General features: G+C 46.8%; 6 protein-coding genes across 8 annotated transcripts; 3 read left to right on the top strand and 3 right to left on the bottom strand.

The window, feature by feature from the left end:
- Positions 1 to 186: 186 nt before the first annotated feature.
- Positions 187 to 2,941, bottom strand: BDCG_05145 (decapping enzyme Dcp2; the record flags this gene model as incomplete). The annotated part of the gene is made up of 2 exons (XM_045420808.1): positions 187 to 2,849; positions 2,911 to 2,941. The coding sequence occupies 2 exons, from the start codon at positions 2,939 to 2,941 to the stop codon at positions 187 to 189; spliced, it is 2,694 nt and encodes an 897-aa protein (XP_045276839.1).
- A 468-nt stretch (positions 2,942 to 3,409) lies between these two features.
- On the top strand, positions 3,410 to 5,439 carry BDCG_05146 (uncharacterized protein). Its single transcript, XM_045420809.1, has 3 exons — positions 3,410 to 3,965; positions 4,043 to 4,251; positions 4,345 to 5,439. Exons 1-3 carry the CDS (start codon positions 3,891 to 3,893, stop codon positions 4,796 to 4,798), a joined length of 738 nt encoding a protein of 245 aa, XP_045276840.1. The 5' UTR covers positions 3,410 to 3,890; the 3' UTR covers positions 4,799 to 5,439.
- On the bottom strand, positions 4,132 to 6,789 carry BDCG_05147. 2 transcript variants are annotated; one of them, XM_045420810.1, is made up of 2 exons: positions 6,611 to 6,789; positions 4,132 to 6,555 (listed from the first exon to the last, which is right to left on the bottom strand). In XM_045420810.1, the coding sequence occupies exons 1-2, from the start codon at positions 6,691 to 6,693 to the stop codon at positions 5,493 to 5,495; spliced, it is 1,146 nt and encodes a 381-aa protein (XP_045276841.1). In that variant the 5' UTR covers positions 6,694 to 6,789; the 3' UTR covers positions 4,132 to 5,492. The 2 variants fall into 2 exon arrangements, with proteins under 2 accessions (XP_045276841.1, XP_045281134.1); XM_045420811.1 differs by having other exon boundaries at positions 6,615 to 6,733.
- Positions 6,790 to 6,855: 66 nt separating this feature from the next.
- BDCG_05148 lies at positions 6,856 to 9,652 on the top strand. Of its 2 annotated transcripts, none has more exons than XM_045420812.1 (7): positions 6,856 to 7,209; positions 7,273 to 7,476; positions 7,537 to 7,865; positions 7,919 to 7,959; positions 8,031 to 8,105; positions 8,162 to 8,772; positions 8,827 to 9,652. In XM_045420812.1, exons 1-7 carry the CDS (start codon positions 7,138 to 7,140, stop codon positions 9,097 to 9,099), a joined length of 1,605 nt encoding a protein of 534 aa, XP_045281135.1. In that variant the 5' UTR covers positions 6,856 to 7,137; the 3' UTR covers positions 9,100 to 9,652. The 2 variants fall into 2 exon arrangements, with proteins under 2 accessions (XP_045281135.1, XP_045281136.1); XM_045420813.1 differs by having other exon boundaries at positions 6,895 to 7,209; positions 7,543 to 7,865; positions 8,827 to 9,329.
- Positions 9,653 to 9,796: 144 nt separating this feature from the next.
- BDCG_05149 (uncharacterized protein) lies at positions 9,797 to 12,659 on the top strand. The gene has a single exon (XM_045420814.1). It carries the CDS (start codon positions 9,845 to 9,847, stop codon positions 11,687 to 11,689), a length of 1,845 nt encoding a protein of 614 aa, XP_045276842.1. The 5' UTR covers positions 9,797 to 9,844; the 3' UTR covers positions 11,690 to 12,659.
- Positions 10,289 to 13,369, bottom strand: BDCG_05150 (WD repeat protein). The gene is made up of 3 exons (XM_045420815.1): positions 13,042 to 13,369; positions 12,735 to 12,966; positions 10,289 to 12,668 (listed from the first exon to the last, which is right to left on the bottom strand). Exons 1-3 carry the CDS (start codon positions 13,120 to 13,122, stop codon positions 11,890 to 11,892), a joined length of 1,092 nt encoding a protein of 363 aa, XP_045276843.1. The 5' UTR covers positions 13,123 to 13,369; the 3' UTR covers positions 10,289 to 11,889.
- Positions 13,370 to 13,633: the final 264 nt, after the last annotated feature.

The raw sequence follows: 13,633 nt of genomic DNA on the forward strand, positions 1-13,633 counted from the left end.
TAGTGGTCTTGACCCAATAAGATATATAGATTGCTATTTAAAAGGCTAATGATAGTTGACCACCCAATTGATAATAAGGACCTAACTATTTACATTTCGGCTCCCAAACCGGTCCTGAACTTCGCGCCCTTAGAACATAGCGGTCATAACTAGGGTGAAATGCCCAACGTGGACAGAATTACACAATCATTGTTTACCCTTCGCAATGTTGTCCAAGTACCCGAGCAGGAATGCCTTGTCCCTCGGTGATGTTGGGGCTGCCTTCCGAGTTTCGTTTCCACCAACGGGGGAAATGCTTCCCCGACTGGACAATGGAGCAGGACCGCGTGCTGTTGGCATGCCAACTTGGGGAGAAGATATCTCAACTGGGCTTATGATGGCCGAGCGTGGTGGAGATTTTGGCGCAGGGGGAGAAGCTCGATTCTGCTCTGAAGAGAGCGGAGTGGGTGAAGGAGAAGCTTTTCCAAAGAGAGATAGCAAAGCTTCTTTTTGAGAGGCGGTCTGGCTCGGTCGTCGGTCATAATTTACATTAATTTGGGTAGGTTTATCGCGTAGATGATCCAGCACAGTGTCTTTTTCTGAGAGACTAAACGCACTAACAGTCACGGTGCCGTTAGGAAGCGAAGCCTCGAGATCTTCTTTAACAGGACGGCGAAGGATTTTCGGTTGAAACGGTTTTGTAATCTCAGAGAGTTTGACATTTCTTTTCGGAGGTGAAGTAAGCTGTGGTTTGGCGTTGGTAAGTTGCGGTGGAACGACTTCCTTCGAGGGAGGTGGGCGTGGAAGGATAGTGAAACTTCCTGTCGGTGTTGTAGCTTCCCCCTTGTTAATATTTCGTGGAGATTGCCTCGCAGATTTCTTAGGCGGTGGTTTTGCAATAGCTTCGAACTGAGGTATGTTCAAGGGACCCGACACAGTGGCCGAAGTTCTGGGAGCGGTGTTTGTAGACTTCTGCGGGGCTTGTGTTCTTGGTGGCGACTGTACAGGCACAGGCGCATGAATCCGTGCCGGATCAAAGGAAGGGCTAGGGCGAGCAGCTAGCTCTGCATGTCCCGGGGCAGGAGGGGCCGCCTGAGGCTTTTTCAAAAGTTCAAGGAGACTCTCGTGGTGTTGAGATTGAGCACTAATTGGTGGATGCGCTGCGCTTTGCTGCGATGTTGGCTCAGGCTTAGGTACGTCTGTTTTCTTAACGCTCTCATTCTTGAAGACATTGAGAAGAGCGAGTGAGTGACTTGTGAGTTTCGGCGGAGGAAGCTTGCTGGCTGGAGGAATGGACCGTGCATGGGGATTTGGAAATAGTTCCTGGGCAAATTCCGGGTCGCCAGTGCGCTGGTAAGGCGCTGGAGTATTTCTCTGTGGTAGAGTGGTATTGAAGCGCGGTGCTTGATTAGGAGCTGAAGACATTGGTGAAATTCTGAAAGGCGATCGTGGAAGGTTGGGTAATGCTGATGGCTGGTCCCTAGAATACGGGTCTCCGGGTGATACTGGGAATGATGGATAAGGCAATTGGCGCACACTGGCATGTGGTGGTTGCTGCTGTTGACGATGGAGCGGATGACCTGGAGTGTATGGGAAGGGAAACGAAGGGTGTTGGCCAACCTGCCTTTGGTGAGGTACGTTTCTAAAATAGCCTTGATTCACAGCCATTCCTGTGCTAAACTGTATTGGAACGCCGCTTTGATTCTGGGGAACCGATGGTTGTGCAAAATTCGGTTGGTGAGGAATGTTCTGATGCTGCTTTTGCTGCTGCACGATGTCTTTGGGAGAGTACAATGGCTGAATAGGGGGGCCCATCGCAGTGCCCGGCGCTTGGTGCGCATTAATATCGGATGCGTTTCGTAGCAAAGCCAGAAGCTCACTCCCCTTTGATAAATCCGGGGTTGGAAATTGGGTGTCAGTGGAAACTTCTGGCAAGGATGATACGCTGTTGATATTGAGGAGTCTCTTTAAGTGCGTCGAAGGGTCCTCCACCGTAGACACTTCAGGCAAGTCACTAGGAAGCTGAGATTCGTTCGTTTTCTCCTTCGGTAGTGGTTCATTGGCGGAAAAACCTCCGTTCTCCCCTAACAACAAGCCATCTCCGGATACCTCCTGTGCACCGATGTCCATGTTTTGCGTTGCAGCAAGATCGGCGCGCTTCTGTTGTGCGATCCATTTCTTCAATGGCCCCAAAAAGGGAGCGACCATATAGAACTTGTTAGATAGGTTGTGGCCATTGGTCTCAATTAGCTTGCTCTTTTTGAGCGTTGGTAGCTCTGAGAGCTTGTACCACTCAATCTTGCTGATTTCCTTCCTTGTCCTCGGTTCAAAAAGAGTGTCCTTTGGGACACCTCTGAGGACATATAACCTCATGTTTTGTTCGCGCATAGGAATCTCAATATACTTCATTTTCTTCTCATCCTTCACAAGTCCTGCGGCTTTGATATCAAAACCAGTCTCTTCGTAGACTTCTCGAATTGCACAATCCAAGTCCTTCTCATCCTTGTTGATCTTACCCCGGGGAAAACTCCAATTTGCATTCTTCTTCCAGCCCTTGACTAAAACAACTTCATCCATGTCCTGGTTAAGCAATATGGCACCACGCACAGGAACACGAGTTTTATACGCTAAAAATTCAGAAAACGCAGTCGAGTGATGATAATGAGACCATTGCGACATCAGCGGACAATGCTGAAAGATACGCAGGGCGAAGGCGCGCAAGCTTAGGGAGGGGAGATTCGGGTCGAGAGGCCGAATAAAGTCTTCGTAGAACCATTGTGCCTCTTCAACTTGAAAGCAAATGCGCTCAACAGACTCCAACTCCTCTCGTGGAAGGTTTATAATGAACCGGACACACAAGTCATCCAACCCTGATAAATAACAAGCCGAGTTAAAAAAGTGGACGAGTTAACGTGCAAAGAATCTACTCACAGTCCTCCAGACGCATTTTCGTTTCTGCCATGATCTCTGCCGCACTGTCGCATGGCAATACAAGAGAAAATGAAGCTTGCGCAGTCTTTGCTCAACACCAAGTCTGGCCCTGAAACGAATGTATTCCCCTCAGGTGCTTGGATATGGCTTTAACAGCCAAGAAAGAAACAGAAGGTGGTCGAGGTAAATTGAATACGTGCAAAGCGGCGGTTGAACTACAAAGGATCCAAAGTGAATTGCGGACTTATGAGGTGGCAGTTGACGTTGTTCGCAAGGTTGACTCAAATCACCATCACCAGGCTGAGGCTCTTCCCGATGAAAGGTGTCCATGCTGGGGAATCAAAATAAAGATTCTGATTGGCTACTGGATACTGTGGCAAAGCAGTATTGCACCACCACATGTGGCAATTGGATGCTGAGTCATCAAGCAACAACCCCCATTGCCAAATATTGAAACTTTGGTAACGGATGTATATTGCGCACCAAAATCAGTGACGTCGTTGTATGGCATAAATTACAGGGGCTCAACGTATCTTTTGGAGCTTCCAATGGTCAACTTTTTCAGGGTTCTAAGCACCGGCGCTAGGAACTCTCCAGTTTGTCTCCGGTTAAAAGACCTTCCATATCACAATGACTGGCCAGCAGGATGTTTGAGGATGGCCTCTTGTTGTTAAAAATAACCTGAAATCAGTCAAAGAAGTCGTGTGTCCATTAACTGGCCGCCTCATTCTCCAAAACAACAATCAGTCCTAGCAAACATTTTTCCTTTGGTTCCTTTGTTTATTCCTTTATTCATTTATAGTCAAAATACTTCCTTCGTTCTGTTTCCTTTTGTATATATTTCTTCCCACTTTTACTGACTTCATAGCTTCCTGGTTCTTCAACTCGCCATTTTGCAGCACTCTCATATCTTCATATTCAATGCTAGTTGATGCCAATATTGCCCATTCACTTTGAGTAAACACACGGTTGGCACAGAGATGGCCGCACAGATCGCAGGTGTCGTCTCTAAGAAGCTATTGAAGGAGTCTGCTGAAAATCGGTTTGGACAAGAGGTAAGCGCACTATTTACACCCGGTGTGCATGAAAATAGGGGTATTGCTGGCTAACTTTTCATCCTCCGGAGCACCAGGACCCATACTTCGAGACAGTACCTGCAACGAACCTCTTAGGACGCCCGACGACCAAAAAGAAGCGCAAGGCCGCCCCGGAAGGCATATCAGCCCACGATGCAAAGATATTGACCAAGGTGAAGCGGCGGGCATATAGATTGGACCTCTCTCTGTGCAATTTTTGCGGAATTCGCTTCGGATGGAGCAGCGTCATTGGTCTAGTGCCAGCGTAAGTGAATCTACAAAATTCTCCATTCTAAATAATAACCTCCCTTTGTCAAATCGTGTAGAATTTAACTAACTTTCTTCTTATTTTAAATAGAATCGGCGATGCGCTCGATATGTTTATGGCCCTGATGGTAGTAAACACTTGTAACAAAATAGAAGGTGGTCTCCCCGGCGGCATTCGAATGCGTATGCTCTTTAACATTGTTATCGACTTCTTCGTCGGCTTGATTCCTTTCATTGGCGACCTTGCGGACGCCATATATAAATGCAACACTCGAAACGCTGTTCTCCTCGAAAAGCTCCTGAAGGAACGCGGAGAGGAGAATCTGAAGCACTCAGGTTTGCCTCTGCACGAGCCTGCGCGGATTGATACAACTCATGACGGACAACCAACCATTGAAGGCTCAGGACGTAATACTTCTCCACCACGAAACGATTCACCCGCTCGACCACAACCAGCACGGGTTCACACGGACAAGTCGTCGAGAAACCCTGCTCCCTCCGCCGGGCGCAGGAGGGAGCCTGATATCGAAATGGGGAGGATGTAAACCTTTTTTCTCCTAATTTTCTCTCTCCTTCCCATTTTTTTTTATTTTCTTTCTCTTTTGTCCGCTTTCCATATACCCCATTTGCATTTACATGAGCATAATATGGGCCGGAGTTGACTAATTTGTATATCTCTTTCCAATATCTAAGCTATGTAATAATAATATATATTTAACAATGATGCAACTCCTCGTAACTTGTGTGTTCCTGCAATATTTTAAGAATCCAAAAGCTATTAGGATGCTGCCTGTTGAGATATCAGGGCTAGCCTAATATCATCAAAGCTTGACTCGCAGCCTTTGAGATGGCAAAAATTCAGGATTTAGCCATGCAACGAGATCAGAAGTCCGTTCTGTCAACCGGATACTACGATCCCAAGTTTGTTATAGAATAAAACCAGTGGTGGTTTCACCTGTGAAGCATGTCGATCTTGCGAAATTATGGAATGCGTACTTTCAGAGGAGCATCGGAAGAAGTCGTCACTCCCGGTGAATAAACAGTAATGGTGGGTATATGGGTACATTACGCTAGAAATCAACGCAGTGCAGTCAGCTCCAAGTTTCACTGGCGGCTTTAGAAGCGTTAGCCGCGCCGGCGAGGCTGCTTTAGGTGGCTAAACTGAGAAGGGAACAACGGCAGCGTGCGGAGTTCGAAATGTTTCCGAAAATTGATAGAACAACCAATACACTCCGTAAACTAAGCTGGCGTTGATTTCGGAGGTACAAGATCCAAACGCGTCCTTGCGCATCCATAACACAACGTGCCAGTCATAGGTCGCTCTCTCCTATCCTCTAAGACATACTGAGAACCCCCTGAGCCACCTAGAGCTGAGGGGTCTTCGCCGCTCATATCGACCGGCATGCCACATAATACGCACTTATACCCAGTATCGGGGGCCGGCGCCTGAAGTTTGTCAATCGTACGAACGATATTTGCCATGATGCCTGGATACTTTTCCCCTTGCGTCTCAACATAGTGCGCAAGGAGGTCCTCGATCGATAAGTTCTTACTAGATAGATTGTCCACAGACGGACGCTCAGAGTCGACAACGTTCAGTGATTTTGGGAGCGCCAGTGAGGCGTAGGTAGATAACTCGAATTTTAAGACGTCTCGCATTGGGAAATTGAACTGGATCCCCCACGGCGTCATCCCATCACATACATCCCAAGGAGCAGAAAATCCACGGCCCTTGGCTACATTTGAGAGAGCCTTCGAAGCGAGACGCGTATCAGAATCCCCCCATAATATGGCGTCACAATCCAGCTCCTTGGCAATGGCAACAACTAGCCTCGTCAACAATATCCCATCAATGTCTGTTCGCGCGGCGGCAGTCGAAAGTGATAACCGAAAATGGTCTAAGCGTTCTTGGTCCATCTTTGACTGGTCATCCCTAAATTCAGGGCCTCCATATTCCGATATTATATCCTCTATGGCTGTATCATACTTAAATATCGAGTGTAAGGGAACCTGGGTGTATGTATGGAGAGGATACGCCTCGCAGAATAAATCCAGTCGGTGGTTGTCGGGCTGTCCACAAATTCCGACATTTAGGACATGAATTTCATAAGTACGGCGGCCTAAGCCACTCGAAATTTGCCGCTCTAGCTGAAGATTCAGAATATGGAGCAATGTCGAAGACGAGACGCCGTAAGAGAGGGGCAAGAGAAATTTTCTCTGGTTATTCTTCTCAGCGTTGCGTGGTCGATATTTCTCCATCCGCTTCACGACTTTGGATCCGATAAACAGAAAAAAGCACTGTCTGCGAAACGCCGCATCAGTACTGTCAAACAGATAGATATAGGAGTTACACCTACTGACAAAGGTCCCTCTTTCGAACCGTCTGGGTGGCCGGAGCGACCTTGCAATCAAGGCAAGGCCCCATAGCCTTTCCCGCCATAATGACTGTCTAGGCGAAGAAAATGGTGATGTAACAAAATAGTTGAAAAATAGTAACTATAAAAAAATATCGAAACTCTATCATATTTTTTTTTTCTCCCTCGACGTCATTAGCCGCCTGGGCCTGGGGGAACTCTCTAGCTCACGTGCAAATTACGTTCCAGCCAATGATACCACACGAAAGTGCAATCGCGGCTAATGCGGCTATGCAAGGATAAGAACAGACGCGGACAAAAGAAGTCGACAGCTTTCCCAGTTTAAGGGTTTCACAGTTCAAGCAGCTTTATCAACAAATGAATAACGAAGCCCAGTATATCACCCATTTATTGTGACGGAGGAATACGGACTCGTTGAACTTCGCACGATACTCGACTGGCTTTGTTAGCTGGACGTTGAGAGCTGGTCCGAACCGGCTCTTTTAGGTTCCAGCTCCGGCCGAACCACGATGAAGGCATTACTCTCGTGCCTCTACTTAGGATTGCTTGCGACTGGAACTCTTGCGAATGAGGTGCGATTGGTAGGTTACCACATGAATCAACTCTCATCGAAGCGCACACATGGCTGACTACTTTGTTCCTAGAAACAAGATGAAGCGAATCGGCAACAATGCTCCGGGATGTACAGCCGGAAAGCTTGGGGAGGGGACCAGGATCCATTTATTCTAGTAGCGTTTGAGAAGGGTGAATTAAAGAATCCGGAGGCCGATCATCTTGTTAGTCTGGTGATATTTGAGTGGAAAGACGAAGATCTGATCGGGAGATATCCGGTAGGCGACAAGGAGAAGGCATGTCCCAAATACTTATCTGTTTCTTATTCCTCATCTTCATGTGCTAACCTATCTCAGGTACAGAAAGAGCCCATATGCGACCAAGAGAACGTCGCGGCCAAACTATGTACGAAGAAACAACTGGGTTCGTTTATCTTAGCTGAGGATGCTGCGAAAGTGTCAAAGTCTCCGATTATTTCAACAGCCATCAACCTAAAAGATCCTAAACCTATAAACTACCCCGTCGCGAAAACGGGATTTTATTGTGTCAGCACATACGCCTTCTCCGGTGATGATTACCAGGGGGTGGTAACATTTCAAAATTCGTACGGAGAGCTCCCAGCTCCCCAGATACCGAAACTCCCATTTTATGGCGCTCTTACCATTGTTTACGCGGTGATTGGGATGTAAGCATACTTCTGAGATGTCCCCTCTGAGCTGGACAAACTAACGAGACTAGCTTTTGGGCATTTTTATATGTACAAAACCGACATGATATCTGTCAGTATACTGTTTCTATTCGTCATCCCCGGCCATAGATGCGTCTTATTCTCTTACTAATGCGCCTGAAGTACCCGTCCAAAACTATATCACTGCTATCATTGTGTTCCTCATTGTCGAGCAACTTATGACCTGGGGTTTCTACGGTTAGTGCTTACTCACATTGATACTCGTATTGTCGTCATGTCTAACGAATTCCCAGACTATCAAAATCGGCACGGTTCAAATGCTGTGGCCAAAGTACTTATGATCATCGTTGCCGTTCTTAATGCCGGTCGCAATTCATTCTCATTTTTCTTACTTCTAATCGTTTGCATGGGCTATGGCGTTGTGAAACCCTCACTTGGCCGCACCATGGTCTATGTCCGATTCCTTGCGATTGGCCACTTTGTGTTTGGTGTTATCTATGCTGTGGCCAGTCTATCCATCACGCCTGATAGCGCTGGGCCGTTAGTTCTGCTTGTGATTCTCCCCCTTGCAGGGACTCTGACAGCATTCTATGTCTGGACGCTGAATTCATTGAGCGCAACGATGAAAGATTTGATTGACCGAAAGCAAAACGTCAAAGCTCTCATGTATAAGAAGTTGTGGTGGTGCATCCTTGGAAGTATTGTTGTCATTTTTGGCTTCTTTTTCATCAATTCCTTTGTGTTTGCGAGCCGCAGGGTCGCGGACTTCGTTCCCGACCACTGGAAGTCAAGATGGTTCGTGCTGGATGGTTGGCTTAACATTGTCTATCTGTTCGATATTGCATTTATCGCATACCTGTGGAGACCAACGGTGAATAACAGGCGATTCGCAATGAGCGATGAGGTAAGCTCCAAAATTCGTTCCTAATATTTTTACAATTATCTAACTTGTCTGTAGATTGCACAAGAAGATGACGGGTTCGAAATTCGCTCCTTTGGCAGCTCACTCGACGAAGAGGAGAGAGTTGGTACGGGAGGACCAGATGGCCCCGAAAGGGAACTTTCCCCTGTTCCACCAAAACCTGTGGCATCTTCGTCGAACCAAAACAGACACTCTCTCGATGGTGAGACAATCTTCGCTGTTGGAGAAGACGGCGATAGATGGTCAGATTATGAATCCCCCCGCAATTCGAGCGAAAGGAAAGGCCTAATGAAGAAGGACGACGAGTAATACAGAAGAATCAATTGTTTTCAATTCCTCTATTATTATAATTTAGCTCAATGCTCGATTTTCTTTGATGCTTACCAAATTATTCTTGATGTGGTTAACAGAATGGCGTTTTTCGTTTCTTATTTTGTCTTGACTCTTTTCTATATACGATTCCTATTTGTGTATTTTTCTTTTTTCTTTTTGCGTCCTTTTTTTTTTTTTTTTTTTTTTTTTTTTTTTCATATTTGTCTCATGCCCTTGCTATGCGCGCTTTCTATTTTGGTTCCGCTATATTCATCAACCTTCCCGCCTCGGATACACATGAATTCGATTTATGAAACTCGTTTGCTTTTACTGTCTGATGATTACTTAGGGTTTCTCAACTCTAGCAGATTCCAATGCATTCAGATTTGACATTCAGATTTGACATTTCACTTCAGCATAGGAGCCAGCTCCCCGACGTGTCATTGCATGGATCATTTTTGAAAAATTAACTATATATATCCATCTGTACACAACTTCTGACTATATCTTAAGATACTAAGAATATTGCTTTTCCTACATGTTCATAATCATCCTACATGTTCATAATCATCTACAACCAAATATGGTAAGCTATATCAGGCTTGAACAGCTTCAAGATTCGAGTGAGGGATAAAAATTACGTCAGGCGGATGCCAGTTTATGTAATCCTGGTTCCCCGCGTAGTTATAGAAACCCGTCCTCAAAGTTACCCGAACAATTAGCATCCATCGCACACTTATATATGTACATATTTTTATTTCTGACCTTCATCGTCCACGTTCACTCTCTGCTTTCCTGCGTCTCTGTATTTCCCTTCATTAATTTCCATTCTTCCCTCGTTGAGACAGAGAAAATCATGATGGCGGGGTCAGTCATTACCCCACCACAAACCAGCAAAGGTCTCGCGGCGTCTTTGCTCGAGGACTGCAACGCGCTCCTGTCCGAACTCGCATTCCTTCAATCCCATCTTGCAGCCATTGGTAAACCCAATGCAGTTGAATTGCGACAGTTCAAGTCTTTCGTGCAATCCGAGTTGAAATCTTTGAAGAAATTGTCAGAGCTAGCCGCGAAAACGGATACTCCGATAGATGGGCCTCTAGCCGATGGCGATGGTGATAACGATGGCGAGAAGGCTAGCCAGGATGAAGCGGAGATACGGGTCCTACACTCTCTACGATCGTCCAACCTCCCGTTCTATTCATCTGTGTGGAACGTGTCAAAATCGAGTTGTTGTGGTCTGGTTGCGTTCAGCAAGCGTTTTTACTGGTACAAAGCTAAGCGCAATGCTCATGGATCTGGAAGAGATGGAATGGACGGGATAGCTACGCCGACTTCAATCCGAGATCTTGAGCGCTCAATACAGGGATTACATGTTTCGGCAGATGCGCACAAGGCGGTCGAAGAAAATTTGAGCAAAGTAGGGTTGCAGAAGAGAAGTGTGCTGGTGGATATAGTAGCTGACAACGGGGAGGAGTGGGTCAAGGTGTCTACTGTCACTACTAGTCGGCTACTGTTCGAGTTGGCCAAAAGGGGCTGGGAAATGGGATGTGACTCGACCAGTGAAGATGGGGAGGCGCAAGGAGCCGAGGTCTATAGGCTACAGAATGATGATGACAGCGACGATGATGACGAGGATACCATCGAATTAGTAAGGCTTGCTACGGACATGAAAAAGGCGGCTGCCCTAGTCAGAGTCAGATATAAGCATCCTCGGATCCGTTTTGTGCTCCCAAAAATTGTGGAGGGGGAAACCCCCGAGGTTGATGCCATTATTAAAGATATTCGAAAAACCGGTGTTACAGTAGAGTGTAGCACGGACACAGAAGATGCGGCCAAGCTGCTGGCAGCCCCCAATGGAAAAGATAACGGCCACCACCAAACCAAGACAGTGGAAGAGCTTCTTCTGACACTACTACCGAATCCTCATCCACATATGACCTCTACATTAAATGTCGACTGTACCTTACTCCTTGCTCTAGTGTCCGATTTATCGCATTTCCAAAATATTGATCCATCAGCCGGTCATCATCCCGCAATAACCCGCCAGATTGAACTCGAGGCAAAACAGCCGTTGGTCACCTCTGAACTTTGGCCGGCAATGGGAGACAGGCAGCTTGTATGCACTGAAGAAGCCGCCAAGAGAATGTATGAAATAGTTGAGACAATCGGTACTGCAATTGAGAAGAAAAGGACGAAAATAATGATGGCGGGGGATATAAACTGTGATAGAGAGGATTTGATATCCCAGTTCCAGGAGTTATCGGACCACAAAGTTCCTTTAAATTGGAACATTCCCATTAGAGTAGTAAATGCCCATGCAGAAATTGAACGGGGCTGGGCAGACGGTGTCTTGCCGCCTGTCGCTCGCATAGTTGCGAGCCAATTAAGCGACATTAACACAAGCGTGTTCCTGTATGGCTGGGCAACTGGCCTCATGACGATCTCGAGCAATCGGACGGTAGCTAAGCAGATCGAAGTCCTTGTCGAGGAAAACAGAAATGGCGATGACGAATTGTCAGGCCCCCTAGTTTGGATATGCGATACAGCCAGAAGTTTGATTGGCAAGGACAGCAATAGGAAGGCCTGAAAACAGATACCAAATATATAGAAAAGTCATGCCTCCCATGATGCGGCGAACGCCGTGTTATGGATCTTCGATAGACATCGGCAAGAGGATTAATCTATTTACCCTATTACCCATATACCAACTAGCCTTGAAGAGAGGGTTTTGGAAACACCATTTCGAATCAGATAGTCCTTAATAAACGAACTTGTTAGAAAGCCCTTTTATTTTTCGGCCGGCTTAGCGTTATCATCTGGGAGCCAGAACGTGATCTCTTTGTCTGCTGTTGCGAACATGTTATACCGCGGATTGGCTTGCACGATAACGGAGCGGGCACGGTATGGCAGGCGGAACGCGGGCTTAAGGAATAAACTGGCGTCCGGAGATTGTTGGGTATCCCAGACGAGAGTATCAGATTGATCGCCAGCACCGCCAAGCACGTAACGTCCATCTGGAGTAAAACAAACGTCCCCCTGGCCTAATGGTTTTCCAGAACTCGAGACAGGGGCAGCACGTCCAGTGGGTCCACTTTTACCGATTAAAAACGCCTTAATATTACCCTCGAAGGCGTCCAATAGGAAATGACCGTGGTAGTCTGTTCCGACAAGAAGATGCTTGCCATCATTAGAAAACTCCAAGCGGGTCCATGCCCTGCCCCTTGTCGAAGGGGTGAATCGGTCTTCTTGTGGGGCAAGGTCAAATGTCGCAAAAGGAGGCTTGTCATAGTTTCTAAAGTCGTAGAGTAGTACTGACGATGTAGACTGAGAGGCAATTGCTATGACTGAACCCGACGGGTCAAAGGCAACTAGATAAGGGGTAGCTAGTTTAAGTTTCCCTTGGGCGTTCCTCGAATTGAGATCCCACAACGCAACGGTATCGTCCTTGGAACAAGACAAAACCGCATCTGTCCCTGGAGAAACTGCAAGTGAGGTAACCCTGTCCGTATGACCGGCGAAGTATCGAAGATAACTTTCATTGTGCAAGTCTAAAAGCCGTAACGAGTCTGTAGCCTCCCATGTTAGAAACGGAATTGCTAAGCTAGCAATCTTGGACCAAGGGGAGAGCTCACCGTCCACCTTCGTGCTGGCGTGAAGTATCTGGCGCGAGTGGTGGGTGAACTTTGCCAGATGCACTCCATATTTTTTACTTGGGACAGTCTTGGTCAGTTTCCCTTCCTTAATATCAAATACTTGTAGTGTTTCATCGTCTCCGGACGCTACCAGGTAATCGCCTTGGTCGTCGAAATCCAAAGAGGTAACATTGCTAGGGAGCCCATCCGGTTTGGGAGTTCCTCGAAAAGACTGAATGAAAGGCAAGAAGGTTAGCTCTCATGCACAACACTAATAATAGCTGATTGTGCTGCTGCATTTACTCACCTTTGATGCTCTATAATTCTTGATTATATCCGATACCTTTGCGGCGGGTTGAGGTGGGAGAGCCCCCGCGACTTCAGCCATTACGAAAAGAAAACCCGGGCAACTGAGGTGGGAATTGCGAATCAAGGAATGCCAAACAGATCGTTGGGCGAACAGCAATCAGATATCTGTATTTCTGCCCAACCCCAGTCGCCTTCCATCAGTTCTCGAATTTGACGTTGGTTTGGTTGTCTGTTTCCATTATTCAAAGCTCGCCTGCATAAAGAAGATAAATAGCTCAAGCTCGACGATCTGCGCCGGACATACATTGATCCGATCAGCCGCGGCGCTGCTGATTCCGAAGATCGGAAGTATAAGTTACAGTTTACGCATAGTAGAGTTGCGCCGATCAAAGCTATAATCTAACGCTGCGGCTGCAAAAGTCACTGTGCAACATTGTATATGCGAGGAACAAAGGAGCCAGATCTGTTGCCAAATATGCTCGTCTGACTTCTCCAGAGGCTCCATTTCCTTCGCCTCGTTCCTATTCCTCTACTTCTCTTCTTTCTTGTGTTTCACGGATTGACCGACCGTTGGTGTCTCGCGATTCCTT

The sequence above is a fragment of the Blastomyces dermatitidis genome, assembly GCF_000003525.1.
Source record: "Blastomyces dermatitidis ER-3 genomic scaffold supercont1.5, whole genome shotgun sequence".
NCBI classification, from domain to species: domain Eukaryota; kingdom Fungi; phylum Ascomycota; class Eurotiomycetes; order Onygenales; family Ajellomycetaceae; genus Blastomyces; species Blastomyces dermatitidis.

Bases quoted from the DNA above. Each gene is read 5' to 3' on its own strand.
- BDCG_05146 (XM_045420809.1), top strand. From the start codon at position 3,891: ATGGCCGCACAGATCGCAGGTGTCGTCTCTAAGAAGCTATTGAAGGAG. The intron at 3,966-4,042 runs GTAAGCGCACTA...CCGGAGCACCAG, and splicing joins AAAATCGGTTTGGACAAGAG to GACCCATACTTCGAGACAGT. The intron at 4,252-4,344 runs GTAAGTGAATCT...TATTTTAAATAG, and splicing joins GTCATTGGTCTAGTGCCAGC to AATCGGCGATGCGCTCGATA.
- BDCG_05147 (XM_045420810.1), bottom strand. From the start codon at position 6,693: ATGGCGGGAAAGGCTATGGGGCCTTGCCTTGATTGCAAGGTCGCTCCG. The intron at 6,556-6,610 runs GTAGGTGTAACT...GGCGTTTCGCAG, and splicing joins CGAAAGAGGGACCTTTGTCA to ACAGTGCTTTTTTCTGTTTA.
- BDCG_05148 (XM_045420812.1), top strand. From the start codon at position 7,138: ATGAAGGCATTACTCTCGTGCCTCTACTTAGGATTGCTTGCGACTGGA. The intron at 7,210-7,272 runs GTAGGTTACCAC...CTTTGTTCCTAG, and splicing joins TTGCGAATGAGGTGCGATTG to AAACAAGATGAAGCGAATCG. The intron at 7,477-7,536 runs GCATGTCCCAAA...AACCTATCTCAG, and splicing joins CGGTAGGCGACAAGGAGAAG to GTACAGAAAGAGCCCATATG.
- BDCG_05149 (XM_045420814.1), top strand. From the start codon at position 9,845: ATGTACATATTTTTATTTCTGACCTTCATCGTCCACGTTCACTCTCTG.
- BDCG_05150 (XM_045420815.1), bottom strand. From the start codon at position 13,122: ATGGCTGAAGTCGCGGGGGCTCTCCCACCTCAACCCGCCGCAAAGGTA. The intron at 12,967-13,041 runs GTGAGTAAATGC...CCTTTCATTCAG, and splicing joins AGAATTATAGAGCATCAAAG to TCTTTTCGAGGAACTCCCAA. The intron at 12,669-12,734 runs GTGAGCTCTCCC...GGGAGGCTACAG, and splicing joins CGCCAGCACGAAGGTGGACG to ACTCGTTACGGCTTTTAGAC.